At 41.8% G+C, this 11,703-nt stretch overlaps 1 protein-coding gene across 1 annotated transcript; it reads right to left on the reverse strand.

Moving 5' to 3' along the window:
* Positions 1–435: 435 nt before the first annotated feature.
* On the reverse strand, positions 436–10,672 carry zdhhc7 (zinc finger DHHC-type palmitoyltransferase 7). The gene is made up of 8 exons (XM_034526331.1): positions 10,505–10,672; positions 9,435–9,533; positions 4,422–4,772; positions 3,632–3,756; positions 3,348–3,444; positions 2,648–2,729; positions 2,016–2,146; positions 436–1,771 (listed from the first exon to the last, which is right to left on the reverse strand). The coding sequence occupies exons 3-8, from the start codon at positions 4,764–4,766 to the stop codon at positions 1,589–1,591; spliced, it is 963 nt and encodes a 320-aa protein (XP_034382222.1). The 5' UTR covers positions 4,767–4,772; positions 9,435–9,533; positions 10,505–10,672; the 3' UTR covers positions 436–1,588.
* Between the last annotated feature and the right edge of the window lie 1,031 nt (positions 10,673–11,703).

The following is an 11,703-nucleotide window of genomic DNA, read 5'->3' on the forward strand; positions in this document are numbered from 1 at the left end:
TAAGTGTTGACCAACACTGGAAAAGTATCTGCTACCGTTCTGCCACTAGATGTTACAGGCCTGACATTTCTGAAGGGAAGTAGTAAAGGCCTCGCAAGCATCTGCTGTGCTCCCCGAGACTTTGTTCAGTATTAAAGCTTGTATAATGAGCCCGGCACCTCGGTCTCTCTCAGCAAAGGAGCCCCTTCTTGAATTCTACAGGCGGACTGCACAATGGAGCTCGGCTCTATAGAGCAGAGTGAGCTCCAAAGGAGCCAAAGGAGGTTGTGCATGCAAAGCTACCACGTCTGAAACTTGGCTGTGTCTAGCTTAAATGCTATGAAGTCTTTTGCAAGAGCCCTACCATACACACAAGTAGAGTTCAGTTTTCCATACAGAGAAAAACTGTGCATGAGTAAAACTAGTCAAACGTCATAACATTCTGTCTTTTTTTTAAGCCAAAGTTGTTCAACCTGAATCAGTTTTTAATGAAAACGCAGAGAGGCATATCAGTGGTCTAGGAAGGGTGTGTGTGTGTGTGTGTGAGAGGGGGGGGGGGGGGGGCAGTCAATGATCATTTGTAGAGAATGAGACACGGAGCAGCATGTAGGATGGTGGAATAGCAACGTTTTGGACACATATGTACAACTTACACAAAACTGTTTTTGTTTATCTGAATGAAGATTCTGTATAACAGTTGTCATCTCCAGTGAGACATTATGGTCAACTATTAAAGAATGTTCACTGCGATGAAAAGTAAAGAAGCTTCAGCAGTTATTTTTAAAAAGGACCATTTATTTCTACTGGCCTGAGTAAACTAAAGAATAAACAATTCCAGCCAAATGAAGGAAATCATGACAAACAGATAAGAAACACCACTCGGTCCTCTTGAATAAGAATGAGGCTTGTGTTCACAGTAGCCTGTTCATTCATTTGAAGATAATGAAAGCCTCATTTCCTGGATGAGATGCTGACTGATTGAGCTGTTATACATGCAAATCAAGGCAGAACTGTGCTGCATATCCAGGCGTTCTCTCAAGTGCCACGTAAGTAGTGTATGTCCTCGACTGTGGTTCCTTTGTTTGGGTCCAACGGAACAAGTTTCAAGCATTTCCCCCATTTATATCCTCTCGTCTGGTCCAGTGATGATAAAAGATATGTTGCTGATTGAAACACGATTCTTGCATCTTATGTGCACAGCGAAGAGAACAAACTGCTGGAGTTGTGTTCTTAGAGATTGAGTATAGTTCAAACAGCCCCTTGGATGTCTCACAAGGAATAAAAGACTCACTTGAGTTACATACTGCATGCTTCACCTAAAACCACACAAACAAATCAAAACACCTGCTCATGTTAGAAACAATATTCCAGTTGGTCAGAATACTTGTGTAGACCCAAGGACTTGGGTCTACATCAGCATGTGAGAATACAAACTGTCAGCGGTGGTTGACTGGGGTCCCACTGGAGCAGCCTGTCCCCCCGTCACCCACACTTGAAGCACAGCCTCAGCGAGCAGACGTCCAACCTTGCGCCGTCCGAGGAGGATACACAAGAAATCTTGTTTTAGAGATGGTCAAGTGTTGGTGAGCTGCAGCACTCCGCCCTGATCTCAGATAGAGAACTCTGACCCGCCACGCCGACCATGGGTCAACAGCAACAGGCGCCGCAGACGCAGGCCTGTGAATGGATTGCACCACAGCAGGGAGGGCGAACCCCCAAATACAGCTCTCATTCCATCCCATCTCATGCGTCGCTCCCATGTGGGCTTCTCATTTTTAAGACGTTCAATCTCCTGCAAGACATTGAAACCCCTCTGTAAATAAAAGATTCCTCATTAAGTTACTTTGGCTCATTAGCCAAAGTAACTTAATGCTAGAAACACAATTACATTAGAATTGGGACAAACTGGAGAAAAGACCATAGGGTATCATATTGCTACTTCCAGGAATTAAATAAAACTAATAACACATGATATGTACTTGAAGAGCCAAACACATTTAGAGGAATAAAGCTTCTGGGGGGAAGTGGATACTGACCGTCTCGTCATTGCAGATGGAGTGGATCTGCGTACCAAACATTACAGCTGTGAAAGTGAGGAAGAGGATGGCTTCGAGACAGAGGAAGATCAGCAGCAGTACAGACACTCCTGGAGAGAAGGCACTGCACTCTTGTCACAGATGGAGAGGAAGAAAGAGTTTTTACTATTTTGCACGGAACAAATTAAATAGACTAAATTACCAATGTATATATCAATATACGACTAGATGTGCACACAGGAAGTCGAATATATCCTCCCAAAACGGTTACCTGAATCAAACAAGCTGGAAAACAAAATCTATACCCCAAAAAAGTATCATATTGTAGTAGGCAGTAGAAGCTGTTGTACGAAGAATGAAATAATATCTTCATTTTCTGGGTCAATCCTGCAGAGGCCCACAAGGGAGCAGGACCAGATCAATGGCAGCTCTGCAATGATTGTGCTGCACAACTCCAATGACTTGTGCAGTGAGGATCAGCTGTTCTCTAACATGATAACTATATCTTTCCCTTTTCTGTCTCTCTTCACATCTCTAAGCGGTCTCTTGTAGAAATAGCTGTATTTCTGACTCATCTGACATTCTCCGTTTGTCTTTTTTTCATGGTTGACTCTCCAACAGAGAGGCCTTACCGTTCCACTGGACTTTAATACAGGTGAAGAAGTGCATCCCACTGAGGCCCAGGGCATGGGCAGAAATCAAAGATATGTACATCTGCAGAAAGGGGTGAGGAGAGAGATAATGAGAAAAGGTGACAGAGAAGTCAACCAGGAGAGGCTTTAAATCAGACACTGTTATTGTAGGCTAGTTTATTTCACATTTGTAATAAAACTCTAACATATTTTGACCTGCAAAAACAAAACGATGTGTTTGTTTGCTCTAGTTTTTATTCTTCTTTTACTACCAACCTCTATCTGTGGCCGTCTGTAAAGAGCACAAAATAAACATTTCATCTCACACGTGTCCGTGTACTTCTCAGCCATATATGTGACAGCTTTCTGTTTCTGTCATCAAAAACATTCCAGTCAGCAAGATAGAGCAATAAAACAGTGCTGATGTTGTACAAGTGTACATTTCATGTAGACGTCTGTCTGTTGTGCACAACATCACTGAGAACCTCATTAAGAAATACAATTTGCAACAAGGTGTAGGAATGTACCCTGTAGTCATGTTAATGTAAAAAGAAATATGTGGAGTCAAGACGAAAGCTATTTAGTATAATGAACATTAAGTAATTCAAAGTAATGACTGTAAATGGTGTATTTCCTATCCTTACCACAGTCCTTGTTCAAATTAAACATACTACACCCATGAGTACTTTTGTATACTTACAGTGAAAAGTACAAAGAATCTCTGATTCTTTTCTCCAACGCAGTTATTGACCCAAGGACAGTGGTGATCCATCTTCCGGATACATCTTTTACAAATACTGCAGCGAGGAAAAAGAAGACGTTGATCTCTGACTCTGTTAATGTCACCAACTCTACTGCTGCTGTTTACACAACATGTGCATATACAGATGTTTTCAAAAGCACAACTAGAATGCTATAAGGCGGGGTAAAGGAGCATGTCACAATCTAATTTGGTGATAAATTGGCTACGACAATTAGACTGACCTGCAGTGGTGTGCCCTCTCAGGCTTGATGCTGCAGCACTTTGGGCACTTGTAGATGACCTCACCAGGCTTCAGCTGTAAGCTCTCCATGTACTCCTTGGTTGCGTTACCCTTAGGAACCGCACCCTGGGAGGGGGGGGAGAGACAAGCAAGTCAGTGTCTGAATAAATGCATTATGCCATTTTATGTGAACATATGAAACATGCTTCATATAAAAACATATGATTAAGAGAATCTATGTAACTAAGTCAATTGAACTTGAGCAGGAGTTCAATTCAAATTTAAAAAGTACATATTGTGAAGTCCCCAAAACAAAAACTCCAAAAACATTCACAGTTGTTCAGATTTGTGAAATGTAAACATTAAGACCCTGACTTTTATTATCTCTGACAGGATTAAGCCTGGGGAGAGGTTATGAGTTTGGTCATGTGTATGACTGTGTCTGTCTGTACACCCGTGACTAAGTGAGTGTGCACCTCTTTGTCTGTCCACGGCAAAACTCTACGGCATCATATTTTGTTATGGCTGTATGCTCGAGAACCGCTCATGGTTGCGGTGACTGACAATGTCTCGAAACACCTTTTATTACGTCTGTTGCAGACACACACCTGGCGAAGATGTTGTAGTTCGCACTTTGTTTTGTAGATACACAAGCTTTTTCTTACTCACCGACTACGTTTTCTCTTCCTCTACTGCACTTTTAAACTCTGCTTTCCTCCTTTTACCCTTCCTCCTTTCCTACATTATGCATCCTCAACCTTACCCACTCTTATTTTACTTAACAGCCTTACCGGGTCAGTCGTCATGGTGCGCAGATGTGAGGCCAATGCAAGTACAGCCAGGGAGTTGAAGGTGGCCCCGTTCACCAGCGAGTACCAGAAGTTCTTGCTGGGCAGCAGCATGACAAAGTTCACCACAAATTCAGCATACAGCACCAGGAACCAGGTTATGCCTGCACACACCATCCCACAGCTGTCTTGAATGAACCACATGGTGCGGTTCCCCGCCGTGTGGCCAGCGTGGGGACTTCCAACCATCACCCCGGCTGCCAAGCTTCCCGTCTCGACATCTGCACCTGCCGACAGCAGCGGGTGGTGCTGCTCCATATCGCGCAGTCGGTGGTTTGAAGACTGCATCCTGCCCTAGGGATAGGGGAAACATTTGAAGCAAGATTAAAGGGATCCTGTCTCGGTCTTCTCATGATACAAAAAGGACAAGACATATACAGTATTTTATATAGTAGTTATTTCATAAATATATAACTTTTGTAATGCATGTAAAATACACAAATGAGAAGTAGCATTTTTGTTTGAAACATGAGGGGGATTGAGAGTGAGAGATGTGGTAGGAAAACCAAGGATACAAGGATGGACACTTATCACAATAGCTAATAAAAACGTTAAAAGAATACTATATAGGACTTTTTTTAAACATAACTACACTGATATACAAACTGCACAAGTAGGAAATAGCATGTATCGACTGAAGGGATTTTAAACCAATGATTCTCAAATTGGAGTCTGTGGCAATCTGTCAGGGGGTCCGAGAAAGAATTTGCTATTGATGATAAAATTGTGCTGTATCCTTGGGTAGTGCATATTTCTACAGATGGGGACAGCAATAGACAGGCCTACCGTGTACATTTCTCCCACCCACATTAGCTTTGGGCCAATAAAAACTTAGATTGATTATGGGACACAGCAATAACTTAATCTTAAAATTTGAAGCACTCAGCACTAAACATCTGGATTTATTAGGACTATGCCAGTATTGCTACTTTTCATTTTCTGAAAACTTTTAAGATTACTAACTTGAAAAGCATTCAATGATGTCAAGTTGAATCCAATTTTTATTTGACAGTATATAAAAGTGGTATTAACATGATTCAAATATAGATGTTTCTGTCACTATGAAACAGGTCTGAAGTATTTAGGTTTGTTTTTAACCCCTGTAAGGTAAGAAAAAAGTTTGAGAACCCCTGCTCTATACAGTGCGAAGAGCAGACTAAATCATGAAACATTACCAGTCATTCATTAAATAAACAATTCAAAGAGGCATTGGGAGTCTGTTGGAAAAATAAATAAAGACAAAGCTATGTCTTAGTAACTGAATCTGTGTAATCATTTCAATATATTTGTGACCTCGCAGACAATGCATCCCTTCAAGGGATAACCTGTATATTATTCAACTCTGCTCCTTCTTGCAAGAATAAATGACCTGATTATTGATTTCACACTCGGCGTCAAGTATAATTTCTCTAACAGAGTCCTTTCCGAGAAAGCCCACAGGCCAACTTTGGGGATATTTGGTTAGCACAAGAGAAATCACCAGGAAACATCATCTTTTTTTGCCATGTTTAATTTAAACTGGCCGGGAGCTGTACAGACCTCTTGCTCACCATCCTTAAACCACACCACAAGCAGGGCAAAGTAAATGTATGAGCAAGGGTGATTCAACCTTGGACTCAATCTTCAAACTCAGGGTCCTTTGAGCCATGCAGCCGTTATCACAACCGACCTGAGTCATTGGAGTTTCTTCCTCTGTATTTATGCCAAGGTCACAAGAGAACGTCCATGACTCACTCGTGAGACAATGTCCGCAGCTCTAAGATAAATCAATGGCTGACCTGATCCCTTTTAGGAAACTGATCCTGCAGCTGAGGAACATGTGATGAAAATAATCTATAGACTCAGAAACTCCTGCTGGCAGACTTCATTGTGACTCACTGACACTATGTATATCAATTAAACAAGGCAGTACAAAAAAATACTAAACATACTTCTCTGTGATTAGATTATTCTGGTGTAAAAAGAAAACTCACATTATAATTTACTTTCTGATTAGCCAGGTCAAACACATGCATCTCTCTCTGCCCAAACTATTGCAGAGAATACTGCACAAGTGAAATGGACAGTCAAATTCTGGTGGCTACTGATACCAATGTAGTAGATAAGAGTGTATTTAACTCTATACTATCAAATAATAAAATATAAATAGAGACTGTATTGATATAGCCATGAGATACCGCTCTCACTTTGAAGTCTGTCATTGTCTAATACAGGAAAGGCATTATGTGCTGCTGACTGTCAAAGGACAGTCAGCAGCACATGTAGAGTATCTCCATTCCTGAAATGTCAGTGACACAGTTTCAAAAACATTGCCGAAATATGTGATATGTAGCCACAGAATTGCTTGAAGGTGTTAGAGGCGCCTTTTGCATTAGTTGATGCATTGTTCTGGTGGACTCTGATGTAATGCTTTAAAGCAAACAACTGCTTCCTTTTGCTTAGCATTTTAATCAAATGAGACATTTCCAGCAAGATGGGTGGTGCAGATCTACGGCGTCCTTCCAATATCCACCCTGCTGTTTGTTCCTGCCTGCATCTAAATACTTTTCATATCAGTGGGTGTCATCTAAATTGCTTGTAAAATGGAAATGCCAACGGAGATGAGATGTGTTTGGCCTGCAGAGCTGTAACCCCAAACCCACAAAGATGTCCTCCTGACAGACAGAAAAACCGAGGTCCAGCTAGGAGTCCAGTTCAGGCCATACAGTTATTGAGAGAAAGAATAATTGGTGGGTCTGCTGCTCTTGACTATCAAAATGATACAGAGTAAGACGGGTAAGTTGTAAGAGGCTGGTTAAGCTTGTAATCCTAAAGCAGCACTTAAATTGGATTGTTGTCGTCACTGGTGACATAACAATTGAACTTCTCTATGAAAATAGAATTGATAGTGACTTTAAATCTGGGCTAGTGTACCGACTTTAAAATGGCTTACCCAAGGCTAAGCTACACAAACCTTTCATTCAAATTTCAAGATTTGACGATACATACAAATTAAATATTGTAACTCTGCACAGTTTCTAAAACTGTAAAAGAATGGTCTGTGGTATGTCCCATGTTAATTTTCATTTTATTTGTATATTAAAGCTTCTGGACACTCATAGTACACCCACATGTATATCACCGGTTAGGATGGTAAATGGACCTGTACTTGTAAAGCGCTTTTCTAGTCTTCCGACCACTTAAAGCGCTTTAACACTACATGACAGGGGCTAAGGTTCCACCTGCACATCAGCAGTAACTATAACATTCACACTCCGTAGGCACAGCTACAGGAGTCATTTTGGGGTTAGGTGTCTTGCCCAAGGATACATCGACATGGACTAGCGGAACTGGGAATCGAACCACCGATGCTCGAACCACAAATCCTCGGATTGAAAGACGACTCAACACTCACCACTGAGTGAGTCGCCCATAATGGGACAACTTACATTGTTACCACTCTTATTAGTAGAGTTTGGTGACACCACTTAAATCACAACATTACTCCATCTAATTTCCACCTGACTAGAGGTCTATAGTCAGAGTACCTGAAACCACCGTAAATCACAGCCCTCCTGAAAGAATGAACATAATGGATTAATAGCTCAGGACTATATAGACACATAATATGTTTTGATTCATTAATAACAGCAAAATTATAATAACTCAAAAATATTTGAACACTATGGTGTTTTTTTAATTTAAGTTTTCTGCTATGATGTTATTAATTAATTAAAACGCATTATGTGTGTAAATCTTCTAATAAACAGTAGCAGGTTCGTACTCCATTGTAAATAATGACAAGACCAAGGAAGTCTCATGCTGATTGTCATCAAGTAAACCGAATGTGAACCACAGAGTGAACTAAATAAACTGCAGACAAAGTGTCAATTATTGAATGCTGAATGATGCAAGCACAACTTAACTGACTTAAATTTCTTTTACATTTTTCCAAAAAGATCAAAGCTGGACAGGAAGCTGCTGTAAATCAGTCTCAGTTGATAGCGCTATTTCACAGAACAAAAATACCGAGGCTAACCTTAAGTGCGTCACCCAGTAAAAAAGACAAGCTGCATCAGGATCTGAGCGTCAGCCCAGAAAATGGTAGAGATCGATTCATCTGGCTCATATGTTTGCTTTGCAGGATTCAAAAAAAGTTAACATCTTCCTAAAGAAGGCAGAAAACACTCTTGACCAGTTTAAAGGCGTATAGATTTTTCTGTGGTCAAGGAAAGGGAGGATCCTATAAAAGCACAACAGCTGGTTGTCCATCTGTCGGCCCTTCCCACTGGTCATAGTCTCTCCCCGTCTCCTTAGCTCTCTTCTCTCTGACATACACAACCAACAGTAACCTCTGTGTCATCCTGCTGCAGAGGCATCACACACACTGAGTCATAGCAAGGGCTGGCATCGGCTGTCAAAGACAATTTAATGAAACAATAGCCAAAAATATTCCTCAAATTTTCGATTTGCTAAGTGAGTTTGTGTTTCACCGTCGCATTTCCAAATTGCCTTAAGAGCCAACCTGATATCAATGCTGCTGAAAACCGTGAAAACTTAAAAATACCTTTATACCACCTCTGGGTAAGAAAATGAATAAATCACAAAAAGTATTATAGCTAGTAATATTACATACACAACCAATAGTTGACCTGTTGTCTCAATGGCCTTCACTGTAAACAAACATCCAACCTACAATATCAACAACCAAATAAAAAGCATATCAAGTACCACATGGTCCAGCTGAAAACTCAATACAATACTGTCGCACTGTGATCTTTAAAGGTGATTGAGAGTACCTTGAGACTAAAATTCATATCATTATCATTTTAAATGTACAGTAATCTATTAGCATTCAGTGTTACGGGTTTGTGTTTTAACAACAAAAGTCAAAAGTTCAGTAAGGTTGCTAATGACTTATCAAGCAGTTCAGTCATTGTTTGCTACATACTAAGTAATAAAACTGAGTCAACCTACCTAATACGTTTTTTCCTCACAATAACATGCTGTGGTGTGTACCTCCTGGACCAGCATTCAGGATGAAGTACATGTGAAGGCTGCCACGGAGTCCGACACCTGAAAAGGACACACACATATCACATTCAAAACATATTAACAAACACACCACTGCCAGTTCATTAGTTCTTTATACACCGAGCTCAACCCTAATTGAGTCTACTAAAATTGAAGGTTATGTTTTGTTTTTGTTAAAAACAAGACTAAACATTAAAAACACCTTTCAATAAAATACTTTACAGTTCATCAGGACCGCAAAACTACAGCATCCATCATGACCATACAGTTGAATAAAAGTTTAAACAAAAAACATGATATTCTCGATGAAGGAAGGAGTTATCATAGGGCTGTTCAATGCTTGCTTCCTCCCCAACTAAATGAGTCTCTGTGGTGTTCAGGATTTTGCAAGTGTTCCCTTTTAACATCCAGGAAACATTCTCTTTTAACAGCCAGGAAACACACCCATCAGTAGGGCTATTCACAGCAATGTGGTGACGTTGCAATTATTTTCTGCTTGTAGTCTGTTGACTGATCATGAATCCAGTGTTGTGGCCACCTCAAAGTATAACTCCGACATGCAAACATTTTGTTTTTCTAACAACCACAATAGTTATTGTACTGAGATGTCAGTGACATTTTTACATAAATGTAATAGCGTGAGTGGATAACGTCTATGATTAGTTTAAAGACCTCGAGTCCCGGCCAGATAATACTTGATTTAATCAGACAAACCACCAACAGACCAACGTTAGTTAGAGAGGTGTGACTTTAGAGAGTCCTTCTTCAGATCTCTGCAGCAACGATAACTGAAAAGGTCGTGACTGAAACTCAACACACACGCACACGCATACACGATGGCGCGCGCGCACGCGCGCACACACACAAACACACGTATAGCGTGCTAGCTTCAGGACTGGATGGTAAATCTCGCTTGCTAACTAGCCACTAACAGAAGCTAACACAGCTAGCATGCTATATGCGAGCGACGAGGGCAAAAGCAGAGCCCCCCGCGTGACAGCTGAATGACATACCTTAATATTTCTAATTTCTTTTGTTGGGAGAGCCGTCTTAATACATGTTGAAGCCTTGTTTGGGCTAAACTCCAGTTATGTGCAGCCGTACCCTCAGCAGCAGTAACACATCGCTCTCACAACGAGCTGACAGTTACCAGTAACGACGGAGCTTCCGGGGTTCGCCTCGGGTTTCTCCGTTCCCGTTCGTGAATGTCCGGGATTATAGTTGTTAGTAAAATAGCGTCACCTCATGGATTGTGACAAAGTTGCAACTACAAAACTGAGTGTCAGTTCTCCTCTCGCTGGTGCAATTAGCTAAATACAATAACATTACAGACGCTCCTAGTATACTTGTATGACTTTTGACTGCAATAATTATACCTGCGTCTTGGTGTTCTCGTATTGTTTGGTGTATTTGTTTTTGTATGGCCTCACTCTCTGAAGAAATAAAGTTTAATATACTGCATTTTAAAGGTCTAGGTATCATGATTGTGATAACTTATACTTCGTAAAAGGTGCAGCTGTTATTTGCATGTATGCATGCCCCAAGTCTTCCCCTCTCCATGGGACGAGTTGGCCGGGTTTAGGAGTTCTTCAAAGTGCTCTTTCCACCGGCCATGTCCCCGGTCCGGGTCAGCAGCGCCCCACCCCCGCTGAGAACAGCCCGGGGTAGGCTCGTCGGGTGGTTTGCCAGAACCTCCTTGATGCCAACTGAAAGTCCTTCTCCATGGCCTCCTCGAACTCCTCCTGTCGAGTTTTAGCATCCGCGACCACTGCAGCTGCAGCCCTTCTGGTCTGCCGGTACCTGTCACCTGCTTCAGGAGACCCCTGAGACAACCAAGCCCAAAGGCTTCTGTAACATGTTCTTGTCCCAATCCCCAGGTTTCCCCCTCCCAGCACCAAGGAATGAGCACACTCAGGGTAACATTTAGCAATATTCTTTATTCTCTCTGGCTGTGTCTCTGCTCTCCGGTCCTTGCCTCCATCTCTATCGCACCTAATATAGGGGAGAGACACACAACCCCTGATCCCATGCAGCTGAGGCCAATTAGGCCTCTTCCCAGCACATGTTCCCTGAGCCACTCCCCCACTCCCCTCTGCAGCTGATCTTAACCACACCCCAACCACCAGCCTCCTTCTTCAGCTTGATGGCTTCCTTCACCCCCGGTGGTCCACCACTGGCTTGTCGGGTTTCCGGCCACATTAGGCACCGACGA

Source organism: Cyclopterus lumpus, chromosome 3, assembly GCF_009769545.1.
Source record: "Cyclopterus lumpus isolate fCycLum1 chromosome 3, fCycLum1.pri, whole genome shotgun sequence".
NCBI classification, from domain to species: Eukaryota; Metazoa; Chordata; class Actinopteri; order Perciformes; family Cyclopteridae; genus Cyclopterus; species Cyclopterus lumpus.

Bases quoted from the DNA above. Each gene is read 5' to 3' on its own strand.
- zdhhc7 (XM_034526331.1), bottom strand. From the start codon at position 4,766: ATGCAGTCTTCAAACCACCGACTGCGCGATATGGAGCAGCACCACCCG. The intron at 3,757-4,421 runs GTAAGGCTGTTA...CCCCCCTCCCAG, and splicing joins GCACCATGACGACTGACCCG to GGTGCGGTTCCTAAGGGTAA. The intron at 3,445-3,631 runs GTCAGTCTAATT...TCCTCGCTGCAG, and splicing joins GAGAGGGCACACCACTGCAG to TATTTGTAAAAGATGTATCC.